This window comes from Pantherophis guttatus, chromosome 3 (assembly GCF_059756535.1).
Source record: "Pantherophis guttatus breed Tessera chromosome 3, ASM5975653v1, whole genome shotgun sequence".
In the NCBI taxonomy this organism is placed as follows: Eukaryota; Metazoa; Chordata; class Lepidosauria; order Squamata; family Colubridae; genus Pantherophis; species Pantherophis guttatus.
The window spans coordinates 86,188,141-86,204,989 of NC_142065.1; the positions used below are offsets into that span (position 1 = coordinate 86,188,141).

The 16,849-nt window shown below is 32.9% G+C and overlaps 1 protein-coding gene across 18 annotated transcripts in view; it reads left to right on the plus strand.

Moving 5' to 3' along the window:
* The window catches only part of ARHGAP29 (Rho GTPase activating protein 29), a 47,005-nt gene that overhangs the window by 20,780 nt on the left and 9,376 nt on the right, over nucleotides 1-16,849 (plus strand). For 12 of the 18 annotated variants that reach the window (XM_034437296.2, XM_087891100.1, XM_034437297.3 and 9 more), the window contains exons 3-14: nucleotides 1,924-2,067; nucleotides 6,427-6,523; nucleotides 7,123-7,195; nucleotides 9,508-9,568; nucleotides 10,778-10,915; nucleotides 11,150-11,214; nucleotides 11,632-11,742; nucleotides 11,853-11,933; nucleotides 12,449-12,634; nucleotides 12,806-12,943; nucleotides 14,685-14,875; nucleotides 16,494-16,657. In XM_034437296.2, the coding sequence (XP_034293187.2) occupies nucleotides 1,924-2,067; nucleotides 6,427-6,523; nucleotides 7,123-7,195; nucleotides 9,508-9,568; nucleotides 10,778-10,915; nucleotides 11,150-11,214; nucleotides 11,632-11,742; nucleotides 11,853-11,933; nucleotides 12,449-12,634; nucleotides 12,806-12,943; nucleotides 14,685-14,875; nucleotides 16,494-16,657 (1,449 nt within the window). Of the gene's footprint in view, nucleotides 1-1,923; nucleotides 2,068-6,426; nucleotides 6,524-7,122; nucleotides 7,196-9,507; nucleotides 9,569-10,777; nucleotides 10,916-11,149; nucleotides 11,215-11,631; nucleotides 11,743-11,852; nucleotides 11,934-12,448; nucleotides 12,635-12,805; nucleotides 12,944-14,684; nucleotides 14,876-16,493; nucleotides 16,685-16,849 lie in introns of all 18 variants that reach the window. The other 6 variants (XM_034437290.2, XM_034437293.2, XM_034437292.2 and 3 more) reach the window with 1 other exon arrangement.

Consider the following 16,849-nt stretch of genomic DNA (forward strand, 5'->3'; position numbering starts at 1 on the left):
TAATACTTTTTCATCTTTTTAAAGTGCCATAACACTTTGAAGCAGATTTTAAAGGAGTTTAAAATCATCTGCATCAATTTTAATTGTTTGATGTGTTTTCAATGCTGTTATTGGCTTTCATCCTATTCTGGTAAAAAAAAAATCTTTGCTTGAATGTTTTGCATATTAGAATAATGGAAGATTAAGTTCCCTTTTTCTGAATCCGGTTATAGAGACTGGATTGGATGTTACTACTTTAGAGTAGATCAGAATCATTTAAAGAAATATAAATCATCCGTTGAAATAAATGATTGAGTAAAAAGTACTCATAGTGATATTCTAGGAAAGATGGAAGTGTGTTAAAATAGGAAAAGATAGCCATTAAATGAAGTGAGGATTAGGATATAACATTAAATCAGGATTGCTATTGAAAATTTTTTGGTACCTGTTTGTACTGCTGCTGTGTCTTAAATTTAAGCATAAGAGAGAGCTTAACTTGATAATTTTAAAATCCTTCCGTATCCAAGTGAACTGTTATTTTATGAAATTAAGTATATATCTGTCTACTTAACTTTTTATTATATGAAATTAAATTGACATATCTGAGCTCTTCCTGTCAAACAGTGTGATCATCATTTTGATGCTAGATTTTAGATATTTTGAATCTATCTATAGATTCTATAAAACGTAGAAAACAATGAGAATATATTTTAGGTTCTGCTACATTGTTAGAAATAAAGTTTTAGTAAAACAGATCATGTTCCTTCCTGTCTTTTGTGATATATAAATTAGGCACTGAATTACAGTAAGCCATGAGGTGATTTTTAATATACATCAGGGGTGTCAAACTCGCAGCCTCACATTTTCATCACGTGACGTATCGTGACTTTTCCCCCCTTTGCTAAAACAGGGGTGAGCACGGCCAGCACATGACACATCTGGCCCGCAGGCTGCGAGTTTGATACCCCTGATATACATAGTGGGCTTGCATTTTGTCAGGATTTGGATTGTTTTCAAATGTTCCACTTAATATTAAAGTAGTCCAAGCGCTTAAATGAATTGTCCTGTATATTTCAATTTCAGAAAAAGCAAATAGGGCAATAGTTATGTGAAAAGAATAATATTGTTTCTTCCCAGATCTGTACACCAGGCTTTATAATCATTTAAAAGTATTTGATTGGCCACTTCTGGAGATAAAACATTCTATTAGTTCATACATTTACTTTTAATGACTAACAGCTTGCTGATTTCTTTCTGGTCAAGCTCACATTTTGAGTGCAGCTCTTGGATCACAGAAGATTGCCTATTAAGACATAAATTAATCTAGGTGAAGAAATAGAAGTCTTTAACTCTCCTTGATTTAATGAAAATAAAATTGATTCCATTTGAATATCTTTTTGCTGAACGATTATAACGAAAAATGCTTTTAATTTGGAGGAGAGAGAAAATCCATATTAGAACATCTGACATTTCCCAGACTCTCAGAAACTATGGCACACAGTGGATAGACAAGTTCTTTGTTTCTGCACTTTTTGAAGTTTTAACTACATCAGTTAAATAATTAATATAGTTGAAAGGAATATTGTCTGCTCAAGGGGCAATTCTTCCATGGTTTCTCCAGAATACCTGCTTGTGCAGGCAGTGTTCCATTGCCACATGGGGGCAAGGGTGGCTCTGTGAACATCCATTGAAAAGTATGGTCATGGTCTAATTATTTATTGATAGTCTTTCCTGGAAGTTTACTCTCAGTTTTTAAATGCTGTAACTCCTATCACAATACTTTCCTTCCATACTTTTCTTTGACAGTATGAACTAGTTTATACTCTTAAAATAGCTCCTGTAAGCCTTCCATGTGACTAAGCCCAGATAACAAGGGAAATCATATTTGCAGCACTTTATGTGGATACTGCTTATCTATTAAATACTATAAAATTTTCTTTCCAGAAAATCAAAACTGTCGCCATCAATTTGTTCATGAACGTTTGGGTGAGGTACTTCGTGTATTAAAGGCAATAATTAACAAACATCCGAATCTTTATTCAGTTGATGTTCTAAGTGCTGCAGGTACAGTCATTGCAAAAGTCAGAGGTAAGAAAAATGATCCAATTATTTTATTGTGACTGTAAACTGGGATTAGAAAAAAATCTTTAAAATATAGCATCAATTAACACAAATTGGGATTCTTTTATCTGTGTACCTTCAGTAATTAAATGCCTTTTTTAAAAAATGGATTAAATTATTAATATTATTGTGTACTTCTGAATTTATTAAATACTCATATGGGTATTTTTTTCCATTTGATAATTCAATAATTGGTGTTTGTGGGGGGTGGAGATAGCTAAAGTATTTAAGGTATAATATTTTTTCAGAAATTGAATAACCATCCCATGATACACAACAGTATTATTTTCTATATTGCATATTTAAAACTGAAATTTAGGGAAATAATCTTACAAAGATCATATTAAATATTCATATCTGAAATTAGTTTTTAATCAGGTTACCACAGCCATAGTTATCTAAGATGGGGGGAGGGGAATGCCAACAGATGAAACCACTAGATTCTACAAATACCTCTCTTCATGGCTCATGCTCTTAATTTTGTTGTAATGCTTCTGTATTATACTTGAATTGCAAAATATAGCTTGCTCAAAGTTTTGGAGGGGGGGTGTCTCTTTTTAGTGTTCCAATAATTTGGAGATTGCTACCACTTTTCTTTGTGAGATTTATATCCTGTCTTTTTTCCACTAAGCTCAAGGTAGCCTATACAGCACTCCTTCTCAGATTTTCCCTTCACAGTAATAACACTGAAGCAATTTAGGATGAGAGATAATAACTGGCCCAAAGTCACTGAGTGAACTCTCATGACTGAAAGTAGACTTGATACTGAGTCTCAGTTCTGTTCCCATATGTAATCATTATGCCACTGGAATAATTATGCAGCTAAGACTTTAATGGACCAACTAAACTACGTTTCTAGCTACAATTTTTAATCAATATTATATTCACTTGAAGTATGTCTAACCATATTTGATTCAATGGTATTTTAGTAATTTAAATATTTATTATTGATTTGAACAATTAAATTAGAATTAAAAACTACAATTGCAACAATACAAACCGATACAAACTAAAAAAAAAAAAAAAAAGGAAGAAGAAGAAGTAGGGTTCCATGGTTTCTCCAGAATGCCTGCTACAGGCAGTGGGCATTTTCCATTGCTACATGTACAGGCTACTACACTCTTGTCTGATGCTTGTAATTCAGTACAAGGCAGTTCTCATTTAACAATGGCAATTGGGACCAGAATTCCATTTGTAAGTGATATCATGTGATTGTGCTGCTTAGTGATGGCAGTTCCAACAGTCCCTAGTTACATTGTTGAACGAATCATTAAGCAAAAACCTTACATGACTGTGACTTCCTTCTGGCTTTCCCGTTGACTTTGGTTGTGGAAAGCCAACAGAGAAGATCACAAATTGTGATCACATGACTGTAAGGGCACAGGAACAGCTGGAACTTTATGGATTTGTCCTTTAAGTACCATTTGTTCAGTGCTGTCAAAAGTTTGAACAGTTATTGAATGAGTAGTTGTTAACCAAGAGCCATCTATATTGGAAGCTTTTCTATTTTTATTTTCTCAAAAATTTACTATACAGATTGTTCTCTCAACAAAGTCTTGACTCATCTTATTAAACCAAACTCCAGTCTTTTAGAGGCAAGCTTTCTATTTATTAGCTGTCTAATATCATATATTATAATAAATTACTCAATATAGACTTCATTGCTTTCGTATATTTCTCTGTGACAGCAAAGAATCCATTTATTCCCAGATGAGCATTTGTTGTAAATAACAATCTTTTTGCATTTTATTTATTACTATGAAATATATGCCATTGTATTTTTAGCAACTTCGAATAATTGCAATGGCTTTAATTGTGTAATGTTATACTAATTATTATTAATTATATTCAATCAATCTTATGATCTTATACCATTATCACAATTTGTGATAAAATTACTACATTGGGCATTTAATTTATCCCAACATATTTTCATTATTTTGCACTGCTTGCCACAATTAATATTTGCATATTTAAAACGGGTGAAGAAAAAAATAAATACCAGTAGATTACATGGAAGTGTTTCAGTTTGGATTTCTTAGATAGATAGATAGAATAAAATTCAAGTTACAATTATATTTTATTAGACTACTAAATTATGTTATTATAAATCCAGGGATTATAGTTTCAGTTTTTAATAATAGTCCTTGGAACCAAATGTTTACATTAATTTTTCCCATCTCTATTATGTTGCATGCTGACTTGAAAGAGTAGCTGTATAGAAACTGCCATTTCCAGACATGGAAACAGTATTACTAATTGTTGTCAGCGCTATTGTGTACAGCCAGGATGTCCTGGGGAAAGACTGTTTAAAGCTGATGATAAGTAATATCAGTATGTAATGGTTGAAAGAAGGCTTTAGCGTTCTTTGAGTAGAAGTATTTTGGAAATAAGGTAGGAGAAATTAATTTATATTTAAATCACTAAGTACTTATTTTCCAAATCATTACAATTTAGGCATAGTAAGAAACAAAGACAGACTTGTAAAACAGGAAAAGATTTTGTTTGGTATAGTCGATAGCATTTCCTTGGGGGAACATTGTTCAAAACAGTTCAAATTGTGCATTTTTTTGCTACTGCTATCTTTATTGTTTTCCTCCTTATTTCCTCTTTTAATTTCCAGTAATATTTTCAATATACATATTAAAATATATATTTATGTCTTGCATACTTAATTTACACTGTTATTGTGAACCATTAGATTGTTTTTCTCAAATTAACAGTACTATCCCTTTTATGCCATACAGGATGAGCTAGCGACTGCCTTTGATTTAATTGAACTTTTAAACTACTTAATGGTATCAGGCTTTTTATTTCTAGTATTTCATTCTGGAAAAAAATGATATATGTAATTTATCTTACAAAACCTATTAGTATGACTATAAATGCATTGTTAAATTTTAGAATATAGAATGTAGAGGAATTGGTTTTAAATATTTCAATCATTTGTGAAGAGTTTTCAGAGCAGAGTTTATATGAGGAAACACAATTTACATTATGAGCAATAAAGTCTATATTGAATAGATTATTATAATATATAATATTAGACAGTTAATTTCTCTCAACCTACTAGAAACTTTCCTTGTCACAAAGGAAGTCTGATGGAATATCTGGTTTATTTAATTAATTGCCTTTGTTTAAATACTTGTCAATAAAATCACATGGTGTTTTAAATGTAGCTGACTTCTAAATAAACTCATTTACATTTTTCTAATTTATTTTCTTTAAAACAGGGTTTCATTAGTTTCTTAATAAAATAATGTATTGTGTAAAAGATGTTAAAGGATATAATGGATGCTGTTTCTAAATACCAGTGAAATATGAAGATTGAGTAATGGGGGGAAAAAAACTGGAACTGAAATATTCCCAATTTTCTAAATTTCTGAGTATACCTGCAAAGCTTTTCAGAAAAGAAAAATGACATGACTTAATTCTAAGACTGCTGCATTTAACTCCCTGCTCCTCTAATTGAAATGGATTTAAAATTTTCTATTCTTCATTTTGCTTATCTTTTGTAGGTTCAGTTTTTCTACAATCCAGGATAATAACGTATGCCCCTGTTTATGATAAAATGTAGTTACATCATGAAAACACTTTTTGCTTAATGAAGAAACTACAATGTTGGCTTATATTACAAACCGATTCAGACAATAAAGAGCAATGATAGACCTGCAGTCAGTTTTTACTCTTTTTGCCAGGATCCTGAATTTAGTTTCCAGAACCTTGAGTGCCAATGAAAGTTGGCAAAGTGATTTTTCAAGGAGTCACTAAAAACCTATTGTTTCTCTTTCTGTATAGTGTGATCGCTCAAAATTATCACATTATACAGGAAGCATTAATTAAGCTTAGCAAAATATGCTTCTCTTGGTGCCAGTGAATGATCACTGCCTGAACAATATTTTTTTCAGGGAAGTTGCTAACCTTCCCTTCTCACATGTCCCAAATTCCACATGCACATAGCATTATGTAAGATGGCTCTCTGGAGTTTGAAAAATGGGGAAGTGCTTAGCTCCTATCTGGAGACACTGCCCCTTCCTTCCTTCCTTCCTTCCTTCCTTCCTTCCTTCCTTCCTTCCTTCCTTCCTTCCTTCCTTCCTTCCTTCCTTTCTTCCTTCCTCCCACCCTCCCTCCCTCCCTCCCTCCCTCCCTCCCTCCCTCTTTTTTGAAAAGATTATCTAGCATGAACTGAATAAAATACTCCCTAGCCCTATTTCTTTAGTTTAAATACAACATAGTGTACTCACTCTATGGCCTGATTTGAGAGCATTACTTAGCTATGAAAATTCAATCTGCTAATTTACAGAGCCTCTTTGTTTTCTCTCTTAGCTGTGAACTTTAAGGAAATTAATGAAGAAAAGAAGCAAGAAGTATTAAGTGAAATATTCTCTTCTATTGACTTACTGGCATTCACTTTTGGCAACGCGTAAGTTTTAAAAAGATATAATGGTGTTTTTTAGACTTTAGACTCTACGTATCTGAACCACTAATAAGATTCTTCAACCATGTTATTCATTTAATTTGTAATTTTCCTTTCCTAATGCTACTTCTTTTTTTTTTTTTGGTCTCCTAATATAGCAAGCTTTTTTTGCAATTGAAAAGAAAGAGTAAATTTTTATACTCTTATACTTTGAAGGTCTTTGCTTCAGTGTTTCCAGTCTTTTCTTGCAGCTATTCTCCATTAAATTTTTGATTTCTGAAGCAACACTGATGTCCCACCTGTTTTTTTCTACCAATGCCTTATGTATCCTGCTTTCTAACAGTTAAGAACAGAGCAGACTATATCTGTCTAGGCTTCTACCCAAATTTTGAAGTTACCTGATGTTCAACAATTTCATAAGGTGTAGCAGTTTTTAGCAGTTAAACATAATATATATTTTAAAATGCTATCTTTTATAGTTGTGACTATCTTAAAATAGATGCTGATAGTTTCCATATGATATTTGGTCTGAATATTTGTTAGATGTTTGTGCCTGTGTGGTATACTAAAGCATAATTTAATTTTTATTCTGACTCCCATGACAGAGTTTCAGACTTCCTTATGGGAGATGTGGATAATGGCTCAGGACTGTGTCTTCAGGTATCTCGGCAAAGTCAAGTACGTTGACAAATGTTCTTGAAAGTTTTAGCTTTGTGCAGTGATTGATAATATAGATTTCCTTACTACTGATCAAGAACAGTTTAAAACTTAAAAACTGCATAAGAACCCAACTTTTCGTAGAAACTATGGCAAATTTGTACAAAACTGGAACTACCTTAGTTCTAAAATATAAATCTAAATGTGGGTTCTTTTGTTCTTTTTTTGAGATACTTTATTGTATTCAACTACAGTAGTTAAGGTACATGAACTTTGTGGACTTCTAGTAAGAAATTGAAATGAGTTGTCATGTCAACTTGTGATGGATAAAAATCTTTATAGAAAGATGAATGTTGGTTTTCATAAGCTCCCTTTGTGCTTAAGTGTCTTAACAATATAAATGAGCTGGAAAATATGTTAGTGAGTGAAGATAGTGTAATATGAAAAGTTGCTTAGTTTCAATGTCGTTGTTGTTATTTTACTGTGATTTTTATTGAAAAGGCTGGTTTTTTTCATGCTCCTACTTTTTATCTGTGGGCCCCAGTGCAGGATATCTTCTTGGTGCTTTACTTGCTTGTTGACTCATTTTATTCCTTACACTTAAAATATATTTTAATTTTAAAACTAGAGTCCTGTCATTAAAAGCACCATAATCCATTCATGTTGCTGTGAATGTTTCTGGTTCTGAAATGAGCCCCACTAGCTTTTTTAAAAAATAAAAATGGAAGGTAATAGAGCTTTAGAGCTTTGCTTGGAAGTATATCTGCTTCACCAGGAAAAAAACCATAAGCAGGAATAATAGCATACTAGATGGAAACTAAGCAAGTGGGGATGATATTCTCATATATCAAGCTTCATAACTGATTGAGTCCTCAATAAAAGACATTTTTAAAGAACATTCCTGCTGTGCACTCAGATTCCTAATATTCCTGTCAGCTAAAAAAACAAAAACCTTGGGAACTGTTTAATATTAATACATTTGAAACCATAATGTTTATAATATGCATAAAGCAGTAGTGTTAGCCTCAGTAGTCTACAAATATCACCTGACTTTGATTATAGGTAAATCTTAATATATGATCTTTTTACCTACTCTCACAGAGTGTTTTCCTGGTTAATTGAAAGAATATGCTACTGGTGCTAAACATGCATCATCTGTGCAATAGATTTTTTTTTTCTCATGGAGACAATATATTTCACTTAAAATCCAATCATTTAGTGATCACCCAGAGTTACAATAGATCTCCCTGGGGGTACTTACAACCCGGTTCCAAAGTTCTGACCCATAGTTGCATATCAAAGCGCTCAGCAGTTGGTCTGGATTGATGGCTGTTTGCAGCATCTTGCAGCCACATGACCACATTTTAAAATGATTTTGCTAAAAAAACGGCATTTACTTCTGATTTTTCGCAAAAATGACACATATCAAATAGTGGGTTCACTTTATGCATTGTGATTCCATTACAGTAATAAGTCAAGGACCTATCTGCACTGGAGTAAGATTTCAGATTTCAGATCCTCTGAGGACTAAGCTGAAAAATTGTTATCTGAACCTGTTAAAATCTTGATTAGTATTATATTCCTCATTTATGAGGGCATCTGCACATGTTGCAAAGAATTTTATAGGAAATATTGGAGTAAAGATATTATTGTGACCTATTTACCCATGAAAAGCTTACATTATTTGACCATTTCAATTTAATATTAGCATTAATACTGTGAAGTGAAGGTTCCTGGAGTCATGGATACTTTAACACTGGAGATTTCCAAACCACTAAAACAGATATTTGTCTGGGATAGTTGAAAATTTCTTGCCCTGGGGAAGAAGTTGGACCAGACGATGTCCACAATCCCAACTATATGATTCTATGAAGTTAAGACAGCAGAAATAAAAATAAAAAAATAAAAAATGCTTCAAACACTGGTCCACTCAAATAATACTTCAGCTTTGCTTATAGTTGCATTAATATTGGAGATCCAAGTGTGGAGTTACTAATTAACCCATCTGACTTGGTTTTGCCTCATTAGTATCAATTTTGGGTTAATATCAACAGGTTGGGTTGCTGTTATGAATCTATTTTTTATGAATTGAAGATGCCTTTGCTGTTATATTATTTTTGTTACTACTGTTACATGTATCTGTACTTTTGTTAATTTGGCTTAATAAAATGTAAAATATTAATAAGGCCAATTAAATACGATTTATCTATAAATGCTAGATTTCTTGTTTATCTAGTTTTGTATTCCCTCCCACTCTGCCTCATCAGGTAGCATATAATGTGTTTAAAAAATTTTTTAGCTGATGCTAATAAAGTTTTTTTTTTGTATGCCAGTCTTTTGAAAACCTTTGTACAGATTCTGGAATATCATTACATGAAGGTGTTCAATCAACAGGTGAGAATTTTAAATGCATGATGACTTTGTACCCCATTTTTTGTAGGTAAATCGTAATAGAGGCAGTAAAAAGTTATAAACAGATCTTCTACATAAATACTATATAAAAATACTAATATAAATATTTAGAGGAAAATCATTGATGTTTTAAAATACTCTTTTTATTATGAATGGAATTCCCTCCCAAATTCAGGTTCTGAGCCTACTGGTATTTTGAAGAACCTTAAAAATGTGGCTCTTCACTCAGGCCTTTGGAAAGGATGACTGATGCCCCTTTCTACCTACCCCCCCCCCCCATTTCTTTTCTTCACCATGGCTCTTTTTTCTTGTGCTTTTGGCTTTTTTTTTTGTATTATTCTTTGTTTTTAAATGTTTTAACAATCATAAATCCACACTTGAACATATTATTAGGGTTGATTGCACAGTCAGAACTTTAGACTAGCTTTGGCATTTTTATCCACCTATTGAGTCCTTTCCAAGGACCTCGGATAGGCAGATGTTGTTGTTTGATAGTGTTAAAGCTATCATCATAGGATGTAAGCTGTTTCAAGTAAAGTTGCCTTTTGCAATTGACTACTACTACTACTGCTGCTGCTATTATTATTATTATTTTATTTTATTTTATTTTATTTTATTTTATTTTATTTTATTTTATTTTATTTTATTTTATTTTATTTATTTATTATATTTCTATACCGCCTTTCTCCCGTAGGACTCAAGGCGGTGTACAGTCAAGAAAAATATAGACACACAAACATCATAAAATTGCTAATTAAAATTATTACTTAGTTTGGTCAATTAAATAAAACCCAGAATTAGATAACATTTAAAAAAATCATTCACATGTTCGTATGTTTAGCCCCGCCTGTTGGAACATCAGGGTCTTGAGGGCACGGTGGAAAGCACAGAGATCAGGGATATTCCGTATCTCCAGGGGCAGTTATGTCTCATTATGTCTCATCCCAATCTTAAAAATTGTTTATGTTACTATCAGAATGAACCTAAGCTGCTCATATTATTTTTCTCCTGGTATGTTATTACAAAAAATCCATAGTTTGCTAAGATATAATTCTGTGAACTTTTAATGTGTTCTATAAGCTCTGTCAGATCCATTTAGTTGTCAACTAGCATTAAAAGATTAATGATTTAGTGTTTACAGTTAGCTAATGTCTAAAATGTGCTGTTTTATACTTGATGCTTTATTTTCAGGGCACCTTAATGCTGAAGAAATAGATAGCGCTCTCCTAAGAAATGATAATGGAATCAAATCTGCTCTATCCTATGCTAAAGCATGGTCAAAATATGCAAAGGATATTGTTGTATGGGTAGAGAAAAAAATTAATTTGGGTGAGTACCTTTTTCTGGCATCTGCAGTCATTCAGAGTCAGGCAGGCATATAGGTTTTATATTGTCAGAATTGCACTACCCGTTGCCAGTAGTGTGACTTCTAAATTAATAACTATTTGTTAAAATGAATGGAACAAATGCTGGTTCCTGTGCCTGGAAGATTGTAATAAAATAGTATCTAATTAAGATTAAGATTTTTTTTTTTTTTACTATATTTAATACTTTTTTCTACAGAAATGGAGTGTGCTAAAAACCTGGCAAAAGTAGCAGAAACCACTAAGACTATTATTGTATCTCAGGTGTGTATTCAGTTAAAAAAAAGAATATTAAATGTATTATGTAAATCATTACTATTTTGTGAATAGTATTCAATTCAAAATGAATTGAATTACAAGTTAACTTTATAAGTTCTTAATTATTTGGTAGTTTGTATCTTATCTTGTGTCTTAAAATCTGAATAATTTATTATAATAAAGTATATCATAACTATGGTAAGATGCAAGTATTTAAACAGATCTGTAAAGGTGCAAATATTTAAACAGTCATTTAAGCACTATTTTTTTTAAAAAAACAGCATTTTAAAATTATTTTAAACAAGTGTTATGTAGCAGTTTAATTTGGCATTAAAGCTGTTTAAACAACTTTTCATTTTTATAATGAATCCTAACACTATTTTGAAAAAATACTAGCATTACATTATGTGTGTTTGCTTTTAGGACTACATGCCATTCCAGTCAATATTCATAAATGCATTTCAAAATGATATAGAGAACAGTTTGCTTTGGCAGCAGACAGCAGTAGCTCTTCAAACTAATAAATTTTTACAGGTAAATAAAAATTCTTCTGTAAGAAGTATTGCTATATGAATAATTCATTGTTATGTGAACTGCTAACACATAACTGATACTTCTTTACTCAGTTCATTTTTCTTATTTAGCCGCTGCTTGGGAGAAAAAGTGAATTGGATAGACAAAGAAAAGAGATAAAGGAACTTTGGCAACGAGAACAGAAAAAATTGGTGAGTATCATTGTTTATTATACATCTTGTTTACTCATTCGAACTTTCCTTCTGAGCTTAAATTGTGACATTGTATGAAAAAGACAAGTCTCATGTAGAGTCCCCATGGACATGTGATTGTGATTTGGACACTTGGCAACTCTTGTGCATTTACAATGGCTGCAGTGTCCTGCTGTCATAAGACTACCTTTTGCCTGCAAGAAACGTTGCTTGTCTTGGTCAAGTGATGTCTCGATTAATAATTGCAGTGATACACTTAAGGACCAATAAAGATTGCAAAATTGGATGTGATTGTGTGATATGGTTGTAAATTGAGGATTACCTATAAGCAATTGCCTACACATCTCTTTTTTCCTTAATAGTATAAGGATCATAGTTTCTTTTATCATAATCATTATGTTTTAATAAGTAGAAATATGCTTGGAAATTAGAAAATCATATTGATTTAACAGATTAATATTCTACCACAAGGTGTACTTCTTAGTATAAAAGTTATTTTTCTTCGGAATGTACAGCAAGAACTGGAATCCAGTGTAAGAAAAGCAAAACAATTATATCTTCAACGGCAAGAGGAGTATGAGAAGGCAAAATCAACCACTCTGCGTGCTGAGGATGACTATATTTCTTCCAATTGGGGCTTTACAAAAGATACCAGCAAATTAGAAAAGAAACGTAAACTGGAAGAGGAAGCTCTCCAAAAAGTAAAGTATCTTCTTTAAATCTGTCACTATTTGACAAATAGGCAGACATTGGCTTTTATCCATTATTTGAATCGTATGACTTTTTATTATGGGTTATTTATGGAAGGGGATTAGAGTTAACTGGATATTTTTTCTAACAATACCTATTTCTTTATCCTTCATTTGTTGTAGGCTGAAGAAGCCAATGAACATTTCAAAGCCAGCAAGGCTGAAGTTGAAGAAAAGAGAAGTAATCTAGAAAATTTCAAAAGTGTCATTTTAACACAGCTACGGGAACAAATTTATCAATGTGATCTCACACTAAAAGCTGTAAGAATATATGACTTAATGTATCTTAAATCCGAAAATCTTTAGTGAATTTTAAAATGGCAACATTAGATACTTTGCCATAGTGTGAAAATGATTTCAATCTTTCCTTAATTATCATGAAATCCATTAGCATAAGACAATCATTGTGTTATCTCAGATAGTTTTCTGGTACAGAATGTGGTATTTAGTTAAAATAGCAATAGCACTTAGACTTATATACTGCTTTGCAGTGCTTTACAGCCCTCTCTAAGTGGTTAACATAGTCAGCATATTGCCCCAGCAATCTGGGTCCTCATCTGGGTCCTCCAACCTCGGAAGGATGAGAGCTGAGCCAACCTTGAGCTGGTCAGAATCGAACTGCTGCCAGTGGGCTGAGTTAGCCTACAGTTAGCCTTCATTACATTACAATACTTCATTCTAACAACTGCTCCCACAGCTAAAATTTTAAAGTGTAAACTTCATATCTCCTCTTAGTATTTGAATGGGAAATATATGAGAAAGGAAAGTGGCAGGAAGCTATGATTTATGGTTGTTGTTCTGTTTGTTGAACTCCAGATAGCAAACGACAAAAAACAGACTCTCATAAAACAATTAAGTCACATTTAATTCAGTTAAACCAGTCATGTCCAACCCACAACCCATGGGCCAGATGCGGCCCTGACAGCTAGTAATGTGGCCGCACAAGATCATAATAAAAAATATAAATAATGAAGTATATTATTTACATACATTGATTATATTATATATTTTATATGTGGCCCAAGACGGTTCCTCTTCACCCAGTGCAGCTAGGCAAGCCAAAAGATTGGACACACCTGAGTTAAAGTAAAACTTGAAAAACCTGACTGAAGAGAAGTTGTACAACTTTCATTAGCTAAAAAGCCATACTATGCTTTTCATGATAAGTTGAGAGCCCCACTAAATCTGTGGCGGCTCTGAATGCTGCAAAATGGATGTTGGTAAACTATATTTTTGTGCTCCTGCTATAGAGAAAACTGCAAATGAAAAAAGCTCCCAGTTCCAGAGCTTCATTTCTTATCTGATTATATCTGATTATCTTTGCCATATTTACATCTTTATGTAATAATGTTGCTTCTGTCATAATATTTGATGAGAGTGCCAATGCTTGCTTTTTTTTTTTTTTTTTTGTATACACTGGTACCAAGCAAAGGGTCTAATGTTTATCTTTCCTTTAAAACGAAGTTGAGAATTTGAAGATCAACAAGTGGGTGGGCGTGGGTTATTGATATGTTCTATTTTTATTTCTATACTGTGTTTTATTGTTTGCAAGCCACTTAGAGCAGGGGTCCCCAACCTGTGGGCCACGGCCCCCTGCTCTGCCATGGCCACCGGGCCGCATGAGTAGCTGCGCATGCCTGCCCCTCCCACAAAACCATCCCCTCTTTTCCCCTCTCCCCACTCCAGGCCACCAACCCAGAAAGGTTGGAGAACTCTGACCTAGAGTTCCTGTGAGTGGATAGATGGCTATATAAATTTTCTAAATAATAAAATAATAAAATAAATAAAAGCATGAAAAATGCAGCTGCAGTTTAAACTTTAGTCTAGAGCTGCATTGTTTTATGATAGGTTAATTGTATAGAAAATGTAGGCTTAGAACTATTTGTAGAGTTTAGGTTTTATTTTAATTAATATACATGTATCTAACATTTTGTAGTTTCTTTGTATTTTGCTGTTTTTAAACAGTATTGTGAAGTCTTGAAAAACTTTATCTTCCACGTAGGCAACAGTTAACCTGTTCCAGATGCAGCATGCCCAAGTTGTTTCAATGCCAGTCAATTATCAATACCTCTGTGAGAGTGCCAAGCTGTATGATCCAGGAAAAATGTTATTTGAATATGTGAAGAATTTGCCAAAATATGAAGCTCCTACTGAGTCCGTTTGCTTTGAAACTCAGACTTCCCAGGTTGGAGGGTGAGATACTAGATACATTCTTCCGTATTTGGCAGTAAATATGAACCAAAAGTTTAGCTAAAGAAATAAAATATAGATAAAGAAATAAAAGCCTGAATTTTTGGATTACTGGTTGGATGCCTATTAAATGGTGGGAAAACAAATTGAAATAGGGCTTAAAAGCAGGTGAGAAGCATTCTTACATAAGTTAATGTTTTGAATTTAGCAAAATTGTGCATTTGGTTAGGTTTACCAGTACATCTGTGTCTTCTTTCCCATATTTAATTACTATAATTGAAGAATAATTCTTAATTATTGATTCTATAATGTTGTAGGGAAATGGTTGTTATATAAATGATTTATATAAAAGCCTGAGAATATTTGGATTTCTTGGTCATATCCAGGATTCTTTACAGTTCTATTTCTTTATTGTAGTTTAATCACGTTTATCAGTTTTTTGCTGTTAAAGGAGTCTTCATTTCCTTTTTGTCCATGACCAAAGCTGCTAAGACAATTACCACTTTTTACTCAGCTGGGGGAGGGAGATAAGTTCATAATTTTCGTCAATGTTAAATACAGAGCCAGTATCTGCCAAAAATTTCAAAATCATAACCACTTTAAAAACAAAAGAAGTAATGGAAAATTTAGCATGCTCATTTCAGTCAGAGAATATTGAACTCTGAATGTCAGAGAAACATAAAACAGGTGGATTGAATTGTTTGATGTCTACTATACAGTATATAGGATCATAGGATTTTGGAGAAAACCCAACATTCTAAACAGGGGCACTTAGAGTTGGCTTACACTGCATTTTTATTTTAAATCTTTTATTCTGTCTGTCTATCTGTCTGTCTGTCTGTCTATCATCTAATTTTGAAACCACCAATCTGCCTCACATTTTCATTAATAAGTGTCTTTTACCCAGAGCCTATTAAAGTTTGGAGGATTGTTCTTCTGTTTACTTTATTCTGATCTTTGCATATGAGTCAACAATAAGGGAAGCTGAGTGTATGTCATCAAGATATGTTAAATTAAACACATTTAAATTTATTTAATACATTTTAATTAACAAAAGAGTTGGGGAACTGAAGTCATAGTGAGTAGCTTGATTTTGGTGATGAACGGTCAGGAAATTAAAAGGCAGCGAGCATAGTGGAGTGGTCCCTCAGGAGGAGTGCAAGTTTGGGGGAGGCCTGCATTTAACGCACCTCAGTAAATAGGTGTACTCCTCTGTGAATAGCTGCCCAGCAGGATTGTTTAAAGTTACCTAGAACCCATTGGAGAATGCCAGGCTGAAAGAGTGCCTGCTAGCCATTACGATGAATTCTTATAGCATCACTCACTATAAGTTGGAAGTTGTTTAAATAAATTTAGCTGAGATGCCAGAGACTATTTTAGGATTAGTTTGAAGCTAATGGTCCTGAGAAATTGAGTAGAGTTTGTTGTTAAATTAGTTTTATAATCTGTGGATTGAGTCTTCGCTTGCCAGGTTGCTAAAAGTCATCAAGGAAAGATTCATTATTTATGGTTATGGCTCTATAAGCATTTAAAATCTTGAACAGAAGTGTAAAATGTTGATTTGTTGGGATAAATTGGGAAAACAATGCAATTTCAAATGATGGTTTGTTCCCTTTCACAGAGTTTTCGATGAACAGTCAAACAATGTTTCTGCATCCCAAGGAAGCATACCTCAGTGCTCAGGAGATTATCCTATTCAGTTACTAGACGATACTACAAGCCCAGCCTATCTTTGCTCTCAAAAGATTGGAGACAAAAGATCTTTGAGCAGTACAGATGTCTCTGGTAATACTTCAATTGATCATTTATGTAGTTAAGTAAACAATTTTAATATATCATATTACATATAGTTCTTACTGTAGTACAGTGAAGGATACCTCCAGTTTTGATTTTTAAAATTTATATGTAGACTGTGAGAAGCAGGATAAAATTTGTTTTATATCTGAAGAACTTGAAGTCATTAAACCTACTTCTCCT